Source organism: Diaphorina citri, unplaced genomic scaffold, assembly GCF_000475195.1.
Source record: "Diaphorina citri unplaced genomic scaffold, Diaci psyllid genome assembly version 1.1 scaffold2801, whole genome shotgun sequence".
NCBI classification, from domain to species: Eukaryota; Metazoa; Arthropoda; class Insecta; order Hemiptera; family Psyllidae; genus Diaphorina; species Diaphorina citri.
In genome coordinates this window covers 21,025-42,370 of record NW_007380218.1, presented here as the reverse complement: position 1 = coordinate 42,370, position 21,346 = coordinate 21,025, and the positions used below count along the sequence as shown (strand labels likewise).

At 37.9% G+C, this 21,346-nt stretch overlaps 2 protein-coding genes across 2 annotated transcripts; both read left to right on the top strand.

The window, feature by feature from the left end:
- Positions 1-746: 746 nt before the first annotated feature.
- Positions 747-16,813, top strand: LOC103519567 (BTB/POZ domain-containing protein KCTD9-like). The gene is made up of 3 exons (XM_008484656.2): positions 747-991; positions 2,445-2,668; positions 16,598-16,813. The coding sequence occupies exons 1-3, from the start codon at positions 820-822 to the stop codon at positions 16,811-16,813; spliced, it is 612 nt and encodes a 203-aa protein (XP_008482878.1). The 5' UTR covers positions 747-819.
- A 138-nt stretch (positions 16,814-16,951) lies between these two features.
- LOC103519566 (BTB/POZ domain-containing protein KCTD9-like) lies at positions 16,952-19,821 on the top strand. The gene is made up of 3 exons (XM_026831024.1): positions 16,952-17,171; positions 17,851-18,074; positions 19,513-19,821. The coding sequence occupies exons 1-3, from the start codon at positions 17,000-17,002 to the stop codon at positions 19,819-19,821; spliced, it is 705 nt and encodes a 234-aa protein (XP_026686825.1). The 5' UTR covers positions 16,952-16,999.
- Positions 19,822-21,346: the final 1,525 nt, after the last annotated feature.

Genomic DNA, 21,346 nt, shown 5'->3' with positions numbered 1-21,346 from the left:
AAAAAAAAAAAAAAAAAAAAAAAAATCATGGTATAACAGAGAGTTTATACCTACTGCAGAATAAAAGGGCACACTAAATGAAAGATTGTTAAAGTAGAACTTTTGTTTGATTATTTCAATAAAGAAACAAAAGTTCTTCTTTAACAATCTTTCATTTAGTGTGCCCTTTTATTCTGCAGCATAAACTGTCAGCTCCTATGGTGTAGTGGTCACTGTGCTTGCCTTGCACGCGGGAGACCCGGGTTCTATTCCCGGCAGGGTCAAGAAATTTGTATCATGCAAATGATTGATTTTGTGACTGGCTGTTGCGGGGCCCACTCAGCCTAGTGAGGAAAATGAGTAGCTATGACATATAAATGTGCATAGCAACCGGTGCCAGCATGGTAGATAAACATTGGATTTTAGGATTATTGAGATTTTAGGAAAATCCTACAATGCTGCAGTGAGCACCAAAGTTGGGACATAATAACAGAAAGAAACTGCATTTACATTTACATTTTATTGAAATAATCCTTTGTTAAATTTTAAATGACAGATTAAAAAAAAAAAAAAAAAAAAAAAAAAAAAAAACAGACATCTTTTTATTTGTATTTAAGTAAAAAAAAAATTAAAAAAAAAAAAAAAAAAAAAAAAAAAAACAGACATCTTTTTATTTGTATTTAAGAACATGGCTTCTAAAATATTTATGAAAATGTTGTAAAATAATGGCAAAACACTTCTGTTTGGTCTATTTCGACTTTCAAAACATTATTATGAATCCCTCCAGGTAAACTATTCACAACATCTCGAGGCACTTTGGTCCGATCGGAAACAAACAGCATGCTTGCCAAAATGTTTGCCGAGGGCTCAGAGGGCGGATACTTCATGAACCCCGGAGATGTTGACAGTACCGGTGCTTACCTCATAGACAGATCTCCGACTTATTTTGAACCCATACTCAACTATCTCCGGAACGGACAACTTGTACTTGACCCAAATATTAACCCTGAAGGTAAGTAAATAATTTTCTCAGTTGTAGTCATGAGGCTATGTACACATACATCCTTTATTCCTTAGATGAAAAATCTGGTGTGAACATCACACGACTTTCTATTACATTTGCGGAATACGTACATATTTGAAAAAAAATAATAATAAAAAAAAAAAATGAAAATTTTTCTAAGTCCCGAGCTTGAGCCGCCTACGGCGGCCAATTTTCGACCAAAAATTTCCTATCTTAAAAAATGTGATAAGGATGCAACACAAAACGTTTGGTTGAGATGTTTGCTGCGCTTGGCGGTATTTTGACCGCTTTTGACAGATTTCGACCGTTTTTTGGCGGTTTTCAGCTATAGCGACAAAACGGTTAGAGATATTGTAAAAGTTAGGGTAAAAGAACACTCAAATAAGCATCATTCAATAGGATAAGGAAAGTCGTGTGATGTTCACACCAGATTTTTTACTTTCTATTACTACAGTTTAGCGGAGCTATACTAGTAATGAAAGTATTGCAATCGGTCCAAATTTTCAAAATCGGGAAATGGTTGGAAATATCCGTTTTGGGATCCCCTGATGTCAAAAAAGTGATTTTTAGCCCATGGTCTGTACGTATGTATGTACGCACGTACGTACGTACGTACGTACGTACGTACGTTACGTACGTACGTACGTTACGTACGTACGTACGTTACGTACGTACGTACGTTACGTACGTACGTACGTTACGTACGTACGTACGTTACGTACGTACGTACGTTACGTACGTACGTACGTTACGTACGTACGTACGTTACGTACGTACGTACGTTACGTACGTACGTACGTTACGTACGTACGTACGTTACGTACGTACGTACGTTACGTACGTACGTACGTTACGTACGTACGTACGTTACGTACGTACGTACGTTACGTACAGACCATGGGCTAAAAATCACTTTTTTGACATCAGGGGATCCCAAAACGGATATTTCCAACCATTTCCCGATTTTGAAAATTTGGACCGATTGCAATACTTTCATTACTAGTATAGCTCCGCTATACTGTAGTAATAGAAAGTAAAAAAATTTCATCTAAGTACTTCTTCTTTTTCGTTGCCTTTTCCCATATAGACCAGCTTGGTCCAGCGAGACCAAGCTGATCTACTCCCTGCTTAAACTTCTCTTATTACTTATATCTAGACATTTTTACTTATTTATTATTAGTATTATTAGATTTTTTTCTTAGTGTGTAGTTCACTGTTGATAAAAACCTATGGTGGACTTTACAATGACTTAATGAGAAATTCCACTATTGGGAGAATTTTCAATAATCCAAAAAGGAGGAGTTTTTAAAAACTCCTGTTTGGATCACTAAATACTCCTTTTTATATCATTAAAAATTCTCCCATTTGTGAAATCTTTCATTAAGTCATTGGTGAAATCCACCTCTAAACTCACTTCGTTTGTTGACCTCCTTCTCCCCAGGTGTGTTAGAAGAGGCCAGGTTCTTCGGTATCGAGAGTCTCGTACCTCAGCTCATGGAAATCATCATGTCTCGAGAGAGGTCACGTGATATGATGCCTCTGTCACGTCGTGACGTCATCAATGCACTCATCCTGACCCCCATCACGGCCGAATTGAGATTTCAAGGGGTTAATTTGGCCGGCTCCGATCTGTCTCGATTGGACCTGAGAAATATCAACTTCAAGGTACGCAAAGGGTTAACTTTGCCAGCCTGTAGTCAATCCAGATGGATATGAGAGAAATGAGTCATCTAAAAAGTAAGCTACGTTGCCAAACATGTCAAAGGTGCAACGGTGGAAAATCTTTAAAAGAGTAAGGTACATTGCACAGTGCTTCCTCCCACATTGCACAGTGATTCAACCTCTCGAAAAAAAGGTTACAGTTCAAAGCTACCTCTGCTTTTTAAAAGGGAGAGTTTATTAAAATAGACTTTTACCTTAAATGCAACAATGCAAGAAATTCTTGCATTCTGATTGGTTCCTTAATTTTGGGTCGATGACTCCTTGCTCTCATATCCATCTGAATAGACTATAGTTAGCTGGTAGCGCGTCTGCCTTGTAAGCGCTAGGCTGCGGGTTCGATTTCCGCCCGGGGCGGATTTTATCCTGATGTGATAGTGTTCGTTCTCGGAACGGCTGACTTTCTCCTATCCTGTCTTCCTTCTCTCTTCACTTTCCGGGCGATAAGATCTTAGCAGTTACAGTTCCCTCTATCAATCCTCTTGAATAAGAAAAAAAAGGTTCACTTTTTTTCTAGTTATACAGCTTGTAGGAACATGAGGTACACAATAGGGCAATAAGTTAAACGGTATATTCTATTGTATTATGATTTACACATTCTACGTGAGCTCATGTCACACTAATTACAGCTTTCACTCACCTCTTAATAGAATGGTCAGGAATGCCAATGACGGCGATTTTAATTTTAATTAAATTTACTCTTTATTACTTTTTACTTTCCTTTTATATTTCATTTTATTATTTTTTTTTCTACTGTATTTGATTGTTGTTTGTGTTTGTTTAGTTTTAGTGTATTTTTTTCTATTGTCATTTTTTGTATAAAGGGTTAGTCCCGTAAATAAATAAATATAATAATGGTCACCAACCTATAGAGCGATCGACTTCGGAACTAAAGATTAGGGGTTCCATTCCGAGTTGAGGTGTATTAATTGGGGAGGTTGCAAGAATTCTTGTTCAACGAAATAAAAAAAGAAAATAAATAAATAAAAAAATAAATAAAAACCCCCTTCTTGCCGGACTAATCTTTTGTATATTTCTCTTCTTTCCTTTATCCAGATTAGATGAGATTTTGCCTCTGGACCCTACACAAGATGAAACAAGTAGTGTACCCCCTCCCGGTACATTAGTGTTTGCAGAGTGTAACACCAGAATTTGGCCCATGAAACAGTGATCAGATTTCAGCAGAAGTCTTTCATGAAATGAATTTGTAATTGCAGCTGTCACGCAGAATGTTGTGTATCGAGCTCAATTTAACATTACATTTTCGACGCTGTCGTTAATACGAGTACAGTCTTTCTTGGATGAGGTCGCGACACACCGTCATTTAGGATGCAATCTCGTGTGGACCCAGCACCTAAATGGAAAGTATGTGTCTCTTTCTCGCCCCATCTGATGAGGGCATACTACGGGAATGGGCATGCTACGACACAGGCCACAAGCGTCTAATGTAGCAGTTGTTCCATTGCTACGAAATAAAAACGGCGGTGGAGCACTCATCTTTAAAAAAAAAATACAATAAAGTGGAATAGAATACACCTTGTTTATTCTGCTTGGATAGGACTGTAAAGTCCCCTTTAACCCCAGGCGGTCTAACCCAGGTATTATTTAACATTTATGTTATTATTTTAACATTTTTTGTTTATGTAATAATTCTTATGATCTTTATATACCTTTGTTCATGTAATTGCAATGTGTTTGTTATTATCATTAATAAAATTGCGTTTGAACGCCTAAGTTTTTAAACCCAAAAAAAAAAAAAAACATATTATGGGGAACACATTTTGCACATAAGTAAATACACCTTGATTGATTGAAAAATTAAAGCAAAGCAATCTCTGTGTCCGAGTGCTTGGAGTTCGAGGCGCACTTAGCCTTGTGAGGAAAATCGAGTAGCTATTCTAATTGAGTAGCGACCAGTGGCGGCATTACCAGTGTAAAAAGATTATTGATTCGTGGAAATTAAATATGAAAAGTGACACAAAGTGTTCTTATACGTATGTTAAACATTTGAAACATCAGTTGGTTGATCAGTTTCAATGGGATGTCCTTACGGTGCGCCACAAATGTACGTAATAGCACTTTAAATGTCAATTTTGCAGCAGCTTTGCCGTGGGAGTGTTCTTGGCATGTTTTGCCGCAGGTCGCAGTTTTGTACGCACCTTCACACATAAATAAAGCACAAATTACTATTGTAAAGGAGGCACTTGGTAATGCATGGATAACCACAAAAGTTGTGAAAAGGTAAATAGTATTCATGATTTGACTAGCTGAATTCCGTCGCTTCGCTCCGGAATCCCGCTAGTTCATCCCGAGGCATGGCCAAACTTGTGGAAAAGGCATGGCCGAACTTGTAGTTATCAAACTAAAAACATAAACGAAACTCAAATATTAGGCGAGCGAGGAAAAGTTTTCTATCCCGCAGTCTCTGCACTCTGTGTATTTCTTATGGAGATTTCAGCGATCAAAAATTGATCATATCTCAGGATCGGTGTAGATTTTCGCAAAATCCTTTCTTATTGCACACCTAGACCATAAAAAGAATATTCCTACCAAATTTCAGCTTTCTAGGTGTTGTGGTTCTCGAGATAGAGCGATCAGTGTGTGAACTATGAAATGTGAACTGTGAATGAGTGAATGGATCTTGTTCTTATAATATAAGATTTTGATTTATTCACGGTGACTCCCTTCTAAAAACTCTCCCTCCCTATCCCCCAGGTGTTAATCTGAAAGGCGCCAATTTGGAGGGCAGCAACATGGCCGGAGTCAATCTGCGGGTCGCCACACTCAAGAATGCCAACCTGCAGAATTGCGACCTGCGGGCCGCAGTTCTGGCCGGAGCCGACCTGGAGAACTGCGACCTTTCCGGGAGCGACCTGCATGAGGCTAACCTGAGGGGGGCAAATCTGAAGGACGCGGCGCTGGAGTTGATGCTGACGCCATTGCATATGTCGCAGACCGTACGGTAAAGTGGGATGCAGGTGCGGTAAAAATTGGTGCAGGTACGGTAAAATCAACTCAGGGTGCGGTAAAAAATAATAATAAACAAAATCACTGATAACAATATCAATTCGGAAAAAAAAAAAAAACTCAGGTATGTTTCAACTCAAACCGCTCCATAGTGTTTCATATGACCGCTAGTCCAAGATAAAGTAAATCTGACACTGGGGTGGTAAAATAATCTCAGGTTGTGAGTTCAATCCATTTGACAACCTTAACAAACTGGACATGAAAAGTCACCTATTTTGATGTAGATATCTAATTATCCATTATTCCATCATTTTATTAATTACCTATTTTTTTTACTTATACAAATATTTTTCTTCGTAACTATATTAATGACGCTTTTCACCAATTTCTTAATAAATAGGAGATTTCACAAATAGGGTATCTTTTACCAATCAAAAAAATTATGTATATTAAATAATTATGTATGTAATCCTAAATTTAAATGAGTTGAAACTTTATTATTATTTTTTTTAATGGTGATTTGTAAACAATACATAATACCTATGTAGGTATAGGATAAAATGGCATGAAATAAATAGCTAATTACTATGTAGATAACTCAGTTTTGGACATTACAAAAAAAAAAAGTCTAGTAAAATCTCCTATTTAAGTCATTGGTGGAACACGCCATATGTCTTTCATTTAATCCTACGCTCAGACTTATCATGGTCGAGACCACAATGTGAGTTTAAACTATTGGAGCAATCTGATTGGTCAAAGAGTTTGAAATCAACCAATCAGCTTGCTTTAATCGGTGAGTTAAATTTAAACCAAGTTTAAACTGAGATTGTGGTCCTGGGCATTAAGAATTTCCATTTTATTAATGTACAGTTATTTTGTCTTTTATGCCTGGGCCACACTTTGATTTTTTTAAAGATGTTTGATAGAGGGAACTGTAACTGCTAAGGTCTTATCGTACCGAAAGCGAAGAGAAAGACAGGATAGGAGAAAGCCAGCCGTTCCGAGGACGAACCTTACCTATTCAGGATAAAATCCGCCCTGGGCGCGAATCGAACCCGCGACCTATCGCTTATAAGGCAGTCGCGCTACCCACCAAGCTAACCAGGGCTGGCAAAATTAATGCTAATTTAGATGAATAACCTACCTTAGTAGTGTAGTGGTTATCGCAGTGGACTGGAATTCTGAAGGTTGTTAGTTCGAGTTGTAAATTTATCACGAAACGAAATTTGCGACTAGCATTAACACATTTGATATTTCTTTTTAATTCAAACGGGTTAAACTTTTGACTAAAATGAACCATGTTAATCTTAATCTAAAGAGTAAAATTAACCAGACTGGTTAACCCAAGTGGATTACGTTAATTCTCAAAGTGTGGCCGCGGGAATTAAGTCTCATTTCTTGCTTATATTATGTAGTTCATTATATGAGGATATATTTTATATTTTTGTTTCTGTACAGATTTATCTATTGAGTGATATTGGCAGTCTGTGGTCTGTTCCAAGAACGACTCGCGTTGAGTAAAAAGTGCGGAGTGGTTCTTGGAACAGGCCACAGATCAACGAGATTAATATTCGTACGAGTTCTAAAGACTTGCCTCGAATTTGTTTTTGTTTCAAATATTTATCCTTTATTAAATAAAAATACCTATGAAATAATATACATATTATACGTCACTTAACATAGTGGTGTCCTTTTTTACTTTCCTTATCCTATAAGAAGGAAAGTAATTTAATCGGGTCAAATTTTCGATGGTCAGTTTTTAGTGCCAAAACACGTTTTGAGGTCCCTAGAGCCTAAATACAAAGTTATAGGTGTAAGAATTGGGGAACGATATTTTTGACAAGCTTTTAAGTATGCTTAACACAGTTAGAAATTCCTTTAATTTCTGTCCAATCCCTCTGAGTCTACAATGCAAAATGAAGTAGGTAATAGCAGTATTCTATATTTAGTGTATGTGAGCCACGAGCCAGGAAATGTTCTATTAACATAAATATCCTGACATTCCTTACCATCATCACTTGGTCCTATTCTCATTCATAAGAGCAGACACTTGAAATTAGAGCATATATCAGCGTAAGCAATAGGCTCGATAAATGTAGGTAAATAGATTATTTATGTTTGCTCTCGAAATTGGACCCAACTATTCAGAGGCTGTTCCCACTTGTGAGTTTCACCCGATTTTTTCCCGAATGTCCTTGTGAGTGTTCCCACCAAGCACGACACGATTTTTTTCCGAACGACACAAAATGTCCTGTAGGCGATGTAGTTTAAATGAGAGTGTTCCCACCTCACACGACACGATTTTTTTCCGAACGACAAGTGGGAACGGGCTCTACCCTCCTGACTCCTGATTACCAGGCGAGCATTTTGAATTATTGACTATTACACTACCAAGGCAAAAAAAAAAAAAAAAAAAACGAAAAACAAACAAACGAAAGTATGTACCTACATTAGATATTAGTGCTTTACCTATTTAGATTAGAATGTCGAATTAGGACATGTAGTCCCTTTGTCTAATTGTCGTTGATCGGATTCGATGGCCGTATTACAAAGTCGTTGATTTAAAAAACAAACAGTTTAATTCCTTCGGTCAATTAAATCCACAAGCAGCAATGAAAGATGAGTTCTTTCTCTCTTCAGCCTTGAGTGTTTCGATCAGGCTCCATGGCTTAATGAAAATATTACAAAATTCTTTATTGCGATTTGAAAGAATCGAAGGAAAAGATTAAAAGAGAGCTTTGTTTAGAATTGAGATCTAATGAGAATTGTAGTGGCGTGCCGTGAGGTTTATGAAAGGGGAGCTATGAACCCTAAACTATACATACTCATACCAGGGGCGTATTTAGGGGAGCGCATCCTCGAGCTATTTTTGCTCCTAAATGTAGAAGGCACTTCAAATTCTTGGGTCTTACCCTTGCTAAAACCCTAGATAAGTACGGGTGTGATACATCCAGTATGCCGATTTGCTGGTGGTCTTGTAAAATGTAAATAATGTACTTGAAAGTACGTATATTAACGGGAAGAACCCTTTTTCGATACAGAATATAAAACAAGGTATTGTACAAACATAGTCTTAAAGGTGTGTTACAAACATAGTCGATCGACGAGATGAATCTAATTTTGTGGAGGCAGTGTGGACGGTTCAGTCGCAATCGATCGATGGCCGTCGCCTGCGTGTGGACACACCTTTAGAATCCAGTTGAATAATCGCTCACGGTTTTTCGGTAAGTGGTCAGAAAGGTTGAGGAAATTTGTAGAGAGGGAGGAAAACGGTGATTCCCTGGGATTCGAACCCGCGACCTAGCGGTTGAGCGTCAGGAGCTCTTTCACTCGAGGACACAGAGTAATACAAAGCTTTTCACACTTTGCCTGGTACGGACCTGGCATTTCATATAATGAGCTAGAAACCTAGAATAATACTGGTGCAAAGTTACCCCATTTTACGTACTTTATGAAAAGTCCTAGTAATATGATATAATATCATATATTACTATCGATTTCATTATACACTTTTCCCAAAAACGGTAGGTATTCTATAGAATGCCGGTTACAGATACACCACTGGAGAATTATGTGCTCCCTTAGCTTTCCATTCCATACGCCACTGGAGAATTGTTCGAAAATCGTTGAACCGAGAAATAGTCATATCTGCCGTCCGATCGATGATTGACGAAAACTAACTATACGACTATGACTGTACTCTAGAGAGTTCTAGGGTCTAGGGGAACCTTACTGATTGCAATGGGATACTTTGACTTTACGTCACTCTAAACAGGAGAACGCGGGGTTCGATTCCAGGCGAGGCATGGAATTTTATCTTCTTTATTTGACCACATAAGGAGCTCTACAAGGGTTAGGTGGTAGAGGCGGTTAACCTCACCTCAGCTGTTTACCTTTCCACTCAAGAGTCTATCAGGTCGCAGATTCGTCCGCATTGACATAAAGCCAATACCCTTCTCTTTTTCTTTTTTTGAATATTTGGGGCCTGTCATCGGTAGTGCTAGTCAAGACGTTCTGGTAAACAGGAGAACATCGAGGGTTAAAAAACAGCCCAGGCATGGAGTTTTGTCCGGACAGAAATTTTTAGGCCGGGCCGGGAGTCAAACCCAGCACCTCCGCATGGAGGAATATTGGTGCTTTTGACCACTCGCGCGCGGGTAGTGGCCATGCTGCAGGGTTAATAATGAGCTACCTTAAATCACTTCTATGGAGTTTTATGAGATATTATTTACCCCGGTGTAGAGTTACAAAAGTTTAAAGGAAACTTGATCTATTTTAGACTTAGAGGATAGTGGAAAAAAAAAATGGACTGAAACAAATAATTCATCTGCGAATGTAATTCGCAACAAAGTCCAATAGCGGATAAAAGGTAACCGACGTTAGTTGAGAACAATAGGTATAGGTAACCTACATACCTATTATTTCATGACACACACCAATCAAACAGTTCCTAGCTAAAAGTATAACAAAGGTTGGTCTCTAGTATTCTACAATAGACTCAGTCAATCGACATTTTTTATATGTTTTTTTTTTTTTAATTTAAGAAGTTTGACTGTTTAGGGCTTTATGATATTAAAGTTATTCCTCGGCCCGAAATTGAACACGCGACCTAACACCTTTAAAGATAGAATGATCTAACCATCCACCCCAACTATGCTGCCAAAATGATCCAATAACTTTTTTCTGAAGAGAATTCAACACAAAATGTTGGTCACATAATACCTTAATATATATAAAAACCGGAATTTTTGCACGCCAAGTACAGGATGGTCACTTGGAAAAAACTCCGAATATTTTGCCTGGCGTTTCATCACTACTGAGAGCAAATCTCCTCTGGTCATCCCGGGGTTCCAGTCACGTCGTGCAGAGGTTCGCAAAACTTTCCGCCGGCCGCGCCGACACCTGTTGTTTGGTAGACAGGACACAGCGTCTTGTAGTGACGGGGGGTGTTTTACCGCTGGGTATTATTGATATATAATATTTATTGTATTTATTTATTTATTTATTTATTTATTAATTTTTTAAGTAGTCCACTCTTCTCACTCCAGCCTGGTGGGCGATTGAAAGTGGTTGGGCACCTGTCCAGCTTCGCGCTCAATGTCCCACGTTCCATTGTCGCTCCTCCATGTGCAGCTCTTGCCAGATCAGTCTACTTTTTTTTCCTCTAATTATTTTCAAAACTTTTGTTTTGGTTGATTTTTTCTTTTTCCTATTTCTGTAACATACAAATGACAGATTCACTACCCTGTATACTTTGAAGACATAATTTAGTCGCCGCAGAAAATCTACTAGAATGTACGACACTACTGAAGTTAAACCTCACCCATGCAACGCTCAGTGGGAGCTGTCTGCGGTCTGAACCGTTGTTTCACACCACAACGCCCAGGACGTATCTGATCCAACTGAGGTGCATCGCGGGTATTTATATCAAGGTAGAAAAACCACAACTCTATTCACGTCACGCGAAGCTCATGCGGGAGTTGAAAAGAGCTGTATGATAATAATACGAATAAATAATAGGATAATAGTAGCTTCATATCTTCATTACTGCTCGCATAGGACGAAAAGTCCGTTTTGTGATAGTTCAAAAGTTCACTTTCGATAAATCCCTAATAGTGTGATGAAAGTAGGTGATTTTTGTTCGAGAGGGACAGAAAGAGTCGTACACTATCATCTCGAGTTACGTAACATACACATTGATAAGTAGTGTGGTTGTCCTGTCTGAAAGTACCTACAGTAGGTATAATAGGTTAGTTAATGTCATCATCATTCGTCTAGTAGTGTAATGCACAGAATCAGAGAATTTTCAGTGCAGAATAGGTGACTGATTTAACTGTTACTAGGCGTGTAGAACAGACTTCTCAACTGGGTGGTCGTTGAGACAAAATCAGCTGATGGCGCGCAGCTTTTCCTACGTAAAAAAATCCTATTTATATCATACTTAGTTCGAGGCAGATTCTCCTCCAACTCTCGTAGTCTTGAGATACGTCCAGCGTAATCTCTTTTCCAATGTTATTCCTCACTTCTCTCCACGCTCTTGTAATGGTTATTCCTTATGTTAGCCGCGTGCAGACCAGGGCCCTGTTCCAAATGATCAGACACGAAGGTAACCTATGTCCGAGGTAAATAGCCTTTTTTTTTACATAAGTCATTTGGAGGGTTTATCCTGATTTATAATGATTTTTATTAGTACGGCTGTACTCCTATCCTGTGTTTTTTTATGATATAGGGACGATACAATGTTTAATAGTTCGTTTCCTATATCTAACCTCTATACTAAAAAACCTGACCTAAAATACAATCAACACAAGACGTACAGACGAGGTGCCTATCTTTCATGAATGAATGTACGGTTTCCTGGCTGCTTTGTATTTTAAGGAACCTGGCCCTTTTCCACTTGTCGTGAGTTTCACCGATTTTTTCCCGAATGTCCTGTAGGCAATGTACCTAATTTAAATGTGTACCCGAGAAACGAACAAAACGACCGTTTTTTTATTCGAAACGGCAAGGTGGGACACAGGCCTTTAGGGTATTCATCTAAATTACTTAGAGAACTCTTTTTCATAACCATCTTTGTCAAAAAAGAAGAAGAAAGGGTTTGATTTTTTCGGAGCTCACTCAAATAATCCTGAAAATTTCCAGGTAGGAATTCTAGAAGAATCATCAAAACCAGAGAAAGAAAAAAAAAAAAAAAAAAAAAAAAAAAATGTGGGGATTTGGTCCGGTCCGACAGAAAATAAAACCAAACATTAATCGTATACCTACGAAAAAATTCGCGTCAAAGTGGATAGGACTGGGCTCGGAATTTTTCGGGAACACGGCCCATCCAGATTTTTTCTTTTTTTTAGATCAGACGATTTGAAATTCCTCAAGTTTCATTTTATTAGGTACGAGAACATCAATAGGTATTACCTCTCTAACATTGCGTTCATAGAACATACCAGCGGGAAACTCAAGTATCTTTTTCTTTGTACTTACGTGTGTACGAGAATTTGACCACATAATAATGGAGCTCTAAGGGTTAGGTGATAGAGAACGCCTCCGGCGTAACCTCGCCTAGTGGTTGGTTACCTTCCACTCAAGAGTCTATTATTATTATTATAACTTGTAGTAGTCGTCTTATATCGTCCAAAATCGAAGAGAAAAGGAAAACAGGATAGGACAGCCGTTCCGAGAACGAACCTTATCTGTTTAAGATAATGTTCGCCCTGGGTGGAACGCAAACCCGCGACCTAGCGCTTACAAGGCAGGCGCTCTAACTTTCGGGCTAACTTAGTCTGGCCACAATTTCGTATTGAAGCGTCAAAAAAATGGTACCTAGTACCTACCTATGTAGGTACATAAAATAGGTACGTAGTCAAAATAGATAAGATAATAGGTAATAGTTTGTGAACTTCGAGATAAAAAAAAATAAAAATAAATAATAGGTACCTACCTACCTAATAGTAACAATAATGATTATGTAAATAAATAAAAAATAAATTTCATATCTGGCATAATGCCTCATTTTTCATGATTCATCATTTTCACCCCTCCCTCCTCCCTTTGAAGATACCTTGTACATCCCTGTCCTTTTGCTTACCACATACCTACAATTTGAATTTTCGCGCGGCTAGAATCACATGTTTTTGAAAACAAACAATGAGGTTAGGTCAAGAGTGGATAGCGTACATTTTGCAGCCGAGTGGTACCCATTCATTCACTTGGACACTCGTTCACCATTGTTGCCACATTGGATTTTTTCGGAAACAAACAGTTCCCAAAATGTGGCAAAATTTTATTTTTTATAACCCACTTTTATCATGGTTATTACTAACATGACTACTACTACTGTATGGTTATTATTCTTACTACTATTATCACTACATGATTATTATTATTAAAATTGTTTGTTTATTTTTTCGACCATCCCTCCAAGCGAATGGCGCGATTTTTTTAAATTATAAAATCATACAAGTGTCAGATGGGTGAAACTGAAAGAGAAAGTTTGAAAATTGAAACTATTAAAGTGTCTGTTTCTACTTCCTACATCCCTCTTCAATAATATTTAAACTATTGACACACTTGAGGAAAAAAAAAAAAAAAAAAAAATGACCCCTACTAAACCTAACAAGATCAATAATGAATACTGGACCTAATATCCCATAGGGTTTAAAAAATAATAATCATAAAATAAATAAAGATAAAGACAGAGTAATACCATCAGCTTATTTTAAAGTACATAGTTAAAGTACATAAAGTAAATAAATAAAATAATGAATCATCAACAGATCATTCATGAGAAAGCATGAATGTCTGATGCAATATCTTGGTCATGAAAAGAACTTTGCACTTTGAAAATATTTTGATGTCAAAAGGATGTCATCAGCTCTAAGGATGAGTTACTAACAGCCCCAATCATGCAAAGTTGTCTGTGTTGCTTATTTTGTCATCAGGTCATGATATGTAAATGTAAAATGTGGAGTTCTTTGTGGAATAGCTCCTAGTAACTAACAAGTTAGGAGTTCCCCCCCCACCTCGGCAAAATCCTGGATACGGCCCTGGGTGTCATGGGATTATTTCAGATCATGGGATTATTTCAAAGATTGGGAAACATAAACAAGCATGATTGGTACCTACCGTTTATCCGTGCGAAGTACCATAAAAACAATGTACGGTAATTTTCAACTCCAAGTACGGAAATTCCACGTGTCACGTGTGTGCTACAGATGGGAGGGACTATGAAAATAATTGATACTAGCGCTACCCTTCGTAAAAAGTAATGATGCGGCTGGTAGAGGAAGTAGACTTCTCCTGGGCCATAAGTCCTCCCATTTGATACGAAAACAGTGTCAGTACTGTACGGTAATTCCCAATTCCAAGTACGGAAATTCCTAGTGTGTGCTACAGATGGGAGGGACTATGAAAATTGATACTAGCGCTACTCTTCGTAAAAAGTAATGATGCGGCTGGTAAAGGAAGTAGACTTCTCCTGGGCCATTAGTCCTCCCATTTGATACAAGAATCAGCTGATGTTTTGTTTACATTTTCAAATTTCCACAAAAGTACGAAATTTTTTAAATTTTTGATTTGATAAAGAAAGAATGTCTGCCTTTCTTTTACTGCCAAGTGCCAAGTTTAGTTAAATAACACGTAAAGAAGAAGTAGACAAAGTTAAAAAGGGTGTTTGGCCCTTGATAATTTATTACTCTTGTTCCTGGAACCACATCCAGCATAAAAATGGTTTTTAGCGACGAAAAAAAAAAAAAAAAAAAAAAAAAAAAAACATATTATGGGGAACACATTTGGAAATAAGTAAATACACCTTGATTGATTGAAAAATTAAAGCAAAGCAATCTCTGTGTCCGAGTGCTTGGAGTTCGGGGCGCACTTAGCCTTGTGAGGAAAATCGATTCTAATTTAGTAGCGACCAGTGGCGGCATTACCAGTGTAAAAAGATTATTGATTCGTGGAAATTAAATATGAAAAGTGACACAAAGTGTTCTTATACGTATGTTAAACATTTGAAACATAAATAAAGCACAAATTACTATTGTAAAGGAGGCACTTGGTAATGCATGGATAACCACAAAAGTTGTGAAAAGGTAAATAGTATTTATGTGGAACCACATCCAGTATGAAGCGAGTGGTACTCTTCAGAAATGGTACCGAGGTAGATGGGAAGGTAAGGATCTTATCAGTGAATCAATAGAAGAACCTCTTTGCAAACCAGTGGATCTGTAAACTGTACAATTTACTACCCCCAAAAAAGACCCTACGGAGTCCTCAAAGGTGATACGTGAATAGAGAATCCCCTTTGTAGAGATTTGTAGATTCTTACCTATATGCTTAACTTATCCCCTGGGGTAGTGGCCCCCACACCTAAGCCTCAGAGGGGATCCCCTTTTGTAAGTTGTACTTTTTTGGGAGTAAAGGTACTATAGAAAATAAAAGTTCCACCCTGGAGAAATGCACTGTAGTACCAGGGTGGGCATTTCAGACAAATTTTCTGTGTCTAAATAAATAACGGGAGTAAAGGTAATGCAAAGGACTTCACTCAGTGGTCCAATCAAGCTCATAATCAAATGCAAGCACTGTCAATGAGAGTGAGAGGAACAAGAAAGATGTGGAATCCAAAGACGGAGCAGAGATATTGAAAATGGAGGTGCAATAAAGTTTTTATTAGGAGAATATACCTACAAATAAAAAATTAATGGAAGAAAAAAAAACTATTTTCTTCAAAATTGATCAAATAAAGTAGTCTGAGAGTTATGTGAAAACAAATTGAAGGAAAATTGTAGAGTAAAAGCTTGTAACTCAATTTATAAATATATTTATTTTAATCAGAATATCAGAATATAATTTGTGACCCCTTTTCGGGTTCGATTTCCGCCCGGGGCGGATTTTATCCTGATGTGATAGTGTTCGTTCTCGGAACGGCTGACTTTCTCCTATCCTGTCTTCCTTCTCTCTTCACTTTCCGGGCGATAAGATCTTAGCAGTTACAGTTCCCTCTATCAATCCTCTTGAATAAGAAAAAAAAGGTTCACTTTTTTTCTAGTTATACAGCTTGTAGGAACATGAGGTACACAATAGGGCAATAAGTTAAACGGTATATTCTATTGTATTATGATTTACACATTCTACGTGAGCTCATGTCACACTAATTACAGCTTTCACTCACCTCTTAATAGAATGGTCAGGAATGCCAATGACGGCGATTTTAATTTTAATTAAATTTACTCTTTATTACTTTTTACTTTCCTTTTATATTTCATTTTATTATTTTTTTTTCTACTGTATTTGATTGTTGTTTGTGTTTGTTTAGTTTTAGTGTATTTTTTTCTATTGACATTTTTGTACAAAGGGTTAGTCCCGTAAATAAATAAATAAATAAAAATGATTTATAAGTTGTATCTGTTTCCACAGTATGCTTGTTTACACGGGTGTCGCATGATAGGCACCAATCTGTCCTATTGTCTCATGGAAAGGGCAGACCTCAGCCATGCTCAGTTGGAGGGTGCCCAGTTTCTAGGCGTCCGGATGTTGTGTGCCAACCTGGAAGGGGCTAATCTGAGGGGTTGCAACTTCGAAGACCCGGCTGGTATCAAGGCGAACATGGAAGGTAAGAATAGAACAACATAAAAAAAAAACATCTTTTTATTTGTATTTAAGAACATGGCTTCTAAAATATTTATGAAAATGTTGTAAAATAATGGCAAAACACTTCTATTTGGTTCTATTTTGACTTTCAAAACATTATTATGAATCCCTCCAGGTAAACTATTCACAACATCTCGAGGCACTTTGGTCCGATCAGAAACAAACAGCATGCTTGCCAAAATGTTTGCCGAGGGCTCAGAGGGTGGATACTTCATGAACCCGGGAGATGTTGACAGTACCGGTGCTTACCTCATAGACAGATCTCCGACTTATTTTGAACCCATACTCAACTATCTCCGGAACGGACAACTTGTACTTGACCCAAATATTAACCCTGAAGGTAAGTAAAGGTCTTCTTGTTCCTTGCCCTTTTTACTTTCCTTATCCTATAGGAAGGAAACTAGGTAATGTAATCACGGGAGTTTCTCGTCTTTTTACTTTCCTTATCCTATAGGAAGGAAAGTAATGTAATCGGGTCAAATTTTCGATGGTCAAATTTTAGTGTCAAAACACGTTTTGAGGTCCCTAGAGCCTAAATCCAAAGTTTCAGCCATTGGTCCGTGTGTGTGTCTGTCTGTCTGTGTGACCTCCGGAGTGCAAGCCTAGTGTGATACTCACTCGGCCACGGAGGTTGCTTAGTGAAATCTTTCATTGTCATTGGTGAATTACAAAAAATAAAAGATGAGTGTTCCACCGCCTTTTTATTTCGTAGCAATGAAACAACTGCTACATTAGACGCATGTGGCCTGTGTTGTAGCATGCCCATCCCATAGTATGCCTTTCATCAGATGGGCGATAAGAGACACAATACTTCCCATTTAGGTGCTGGATCAACATGAGAACACCAGAAAGTAACCTGTTGAAATATTTGCAATCAAATAAAACGAGTACAAATTTTTGTTGATGGTGGGATTCGAACCGGGGACCTTCTGCATGGCAAGCAAGCGCGTTACCACTGGATCAACCGTGCCCAAATCCACCTCTAAACTCACTTCGTTTGTTGACCTCCTTCTCCCCAGGTGTGTTAGAAGAGGCCCGGTTCTTTGGCATTGAGAGTCTTGTTCCTCAGCTCATGGAAATCATCATGTCACGTGAGAGATCACGTGATATGATGCCTCTATCACGTCGTGACGTCATCAATGCACTCATCCTGACTCCCATCACGGCCGAATTGAGATTCCAAGGGGTTAATTTGGCCGGCTCCGATCTATCTCGATTGGACCTGAGAAATATCAATTTCAAGGTACGCAAAGGGTTAACTTTGCCAGCCTGTAGTCAATCTAGATGGATATGAGAGAAATGAGTCATCAAAAACGTAAGCTACGTTGCCAAACATGTCAAAGGTGCAACGGTAGAAAATCTTTAAAAGAGTAAGGTACATTGCACAGTGCTTCCTCCCACATTGCACAGTGATTCAACCTCTCGAACCCCCGGAATTGCTAGAGACTTTTTTTCCCTTCAAGTACATGCTAAAATGAAGTTATTCCCAAAGTTTCACAGAGGTATTCTTTTTTCCCTTTTCATATGTCGATTTTTACTGTACTATAGGTGTAAGAATTGGGGAACGATATTTTTGACAAGCTTTTAGGTACCTATGCTTAACACAGTTAGAAATTCCTTTGATTTCTGTCTACTCCCTCTGAGTCTACAATGCAAAATGAAGTAGGTAATAGCAGTATTCTATTTATTGTATGTGAGCCACGAGCCAGGAAATGTTCTATTAACATAAATATCCTGACATTCCTTACCATCAGCACTTGGTCCTGTTCTCATTCATAAGAGCAGACACTTGAAATTAGAGCATATATCAGCGTAAGCAATAGGTTCGATAGATGTAAATAGTTTCCTCTCTATTATTCATTTATGTTTGGTCTCGAAATTGGACCCAACTATTTAGAGCTCGTTCCCAATTGTGAGTTTCACCAACCTCTCGAAAAAAAGGTTACAGTTCAAAGCTACCTCTGCTTTTTAAAAGGGAGAGTTTATTAAAATAGACTTTTACCTTAAATGCAACAATGCAAGAAATTCTTGCATTCTGATTGGTTCCTTAATTTTGGGTCGATGACTCCTTGCTCTCATATCCATCTGAATAGACTATAGTTAGCTGGTAGCGCGTCTGCCTTGTAAGCGCTAGGCTGCGGGTTCGATTTCCGCCCGGGGCGGATTTTATCCTGATGTGATAGTGTTCGTTCTCGGAACGGCTGACTTTCTCCTATCCTGTCTTCCATCTCTCTTCACTTTCCGGACGATAAGACCTTAGCAGTTACAGTTCCCTCTATCAATCCTCTTGAATAAAAAAAAAGGTTCACTTTTTTTCTAGTTATACAGCTTGTAGGAACATGAGGTACACAATAGGACAATAAGTTAAACGGTATATTCTATTGTATTATGATTTACACATTCTACTTGAGCTCATGTCACACTAATTATAGCTTTCACTCACCTCTTAATAGAATGGTCAGGAATGCCAATGACGGCGCTTTAATTTTAATTAAATTTACTCTTTATTACTTTTTACTTTCCTTTTACATTTCATTTTATTATTTTTTTCTACTGTATTTGATTGTTGTTTGTGTTTGTTTAGTTTTAGTGTATTTTTTTCTATTGACATTTTTGTACAAAGGGTTAGTCCCGTAAATAAATAAATAAAAATGATTTATAAGTTGTATCTGTTTCCACAGTATGCTTGTTTACACGGGTGTCGCATGGTAGGCACCAATCTGTCCTATTGTCTCATGGAAAGGGCAGACCTCAGCCATGCTCAGTTGGAGGGTGCCCAGTTTCTAGGCGTCCGGATGTTGTGTGCCAACCTGGAAGGGGCTAATCTGAGGGGCTGCAACTTCGAAGACCCGGCTGGTATCAAGGCGAACATGGAAGGTAAGAATAGAACAACATACAATAGAGTGGTGTGGTATATTATGATACACACAGTATTACAAAACAACAACCACCCAGTAATATTGTCACCTAGCAACCAAATCAACAACTGAAAAACTCTCCCAGTTCTGAGACATCTTTTTATCATTCTGTACATAATTTCTCTGTTCACATTTCTATTTCAATAAACCTTCTCCTTTATCATACAAACCCTTCCCTTGTCCTTTATTCAATCCTTTCTACAATTACAATCAAAAGATACAATAAGTGGAATAGAATACACCTTGTTTATTCTGCTGGGATAGGACTGTAAAGTCCCTTTACCCCTGCGGTCTAACCCAGGTATTATTTAAAAACTTATCTGTTTAGGATAATGTTCGCCCCGGGTTGAACGCAAACCCGCGACCTAGCGCTTACAAGGCAGGCGCTCTAACTTTCGGGCTAACTTAGTCTGGCCACAATTTCGTATTGAAGCGTCAAAAAAATGGTACCTAGTACCTACCTATGTAGGTACATAAAATAGGTACGTAGTCAAAATAGATAAGATAATAGGTAATAGTTTGTGAACTTCGAGATAAAAAAAAATAAAAATAAATAATAGGTACCTACCTACCTAATAGTAACAATAATGATTATGTAAATAAATAAAAAATAAATTTCATATCTGGCATAATGCCTCATTTTTCATGATTCATCATTTTCACCCCTCCCTCCCTTTGAAGATACCGTGTACTTCCCTGTCCTTTTGCTTACCACATACCTACAATTTGAATTTTCGCGCGGCTAGAATCACATGTTTTTGAAAACAAACAATGAGGTTAGGTCAAGAGTGGATAGCGTATATTTTGCAGCCGATGTGAAAAAAGTGAAGCCTAGGTATTTTTACTTTACAGTTTACAGTAAATTTTTCAATAGGTATTTTTTCGAGTTTTTTTCTCAAGAGGTTTTATAGTAGGAAAATGTAACTGCTAATTTCGTATCGTCCCGAAAGTGAAGAGAGGAGAAAGACAGGATAGGAGAAAGACAGCCGTTCCGAGAACAAACCTTATCCGATCAGGATAAAATCCGCCCCGGGCGGGAATCGAACCCTCGTTCTTACCTAGTTCTGCCAGTCAAAAGGGCTCCTTGTCTCCCGTATTTTCTATGAAGTTATGCCCCAGTCCCTTAAAAAGGGGTGTCCACGGGGCCCTCAAAATCCAGATTGGGTCCAAGTGCTGTGAGTAAATTTTCCATATTTTCATCCATTCTTTTGGTCAAATTTCATCAAAATCCGAATACTACGGGATGGGCATGCTACGACACAGGCCACAAGCGTCTAATGTAGCAGTTGTTCCATTGCTACGAAATAAAAACGGCGGTGGAGCACTCATCTTTAAAAAAAAAATACAATAAAGTGGAATAGAATACACCTTGTTTATTCTGCTGGGATAGGACTGTAAAGTCCCTTTACCCCAGCGGTCTAACCCAGGTATTATTTAACATTTATGTTATTATTTAACATTTTTGTTTATGTAAATAATTCTTATGATCTTTATATACCTTTGTTCATGTAATTGCAATGTGTTTGTTATTATCATTAATAAAATTGCGTTTGAACGCCTAAAAAAAAAAAAAAAAAAAAAAAAAAAAAAAATTATA

What these genes read in the sequence shown, in the direction of transcription:
- LOC103519567 (XM_008484656.2), top strand. Translation starts at nt 820, where the DNA reads ATGCTTGCCAAAATGTTTGCCGAGGGCTCAGAGGGCGGATACTTCATG. An exon ending in CCCAAATATTAACCCTGAAG is followed by an intron (nt 992 to 2,444) that starts GTAAGTAAATAA and finishes CCTTCTCCCCAG; the next exon opens with GTGTGTTAGAAGAGGCCAGG. An exon ending in TGAGAAATATCAACTTCAAG is followed by an intron (nt 2,669 to 16,597) that starts GTACGCAAAGGG and finishes CTGTTTCCACAG; the next exon opens with TATGCTTGTTTACACGGGTG.
- LOC103519566 (XM_026831024.1), top strand. Translation starts at nt 17,000, where the DNA reads ATGCTTGCCAAAATGTTTGCCGAGGGCTCAGAGGGTGGATACTTCATG. An exon ending in CCCAAATATTAACCCTGAAG is followed by an intron (nt 17,172 to 17,850) that starts GTAAGTAAAGGT and finishes CCTTCTCCCCAG; the next exon opens with GTGTGTTAGAAGAGGCCCGG. An exon ending in TGAGAAATATCAATTTCAAG is followed by an intron (nt 18,075 to 19,512) that starts GTACGCAAAGGG and finishes CTGTTTCCACAG; the next exon opens with TATGCTTGTTTACACGGGTG.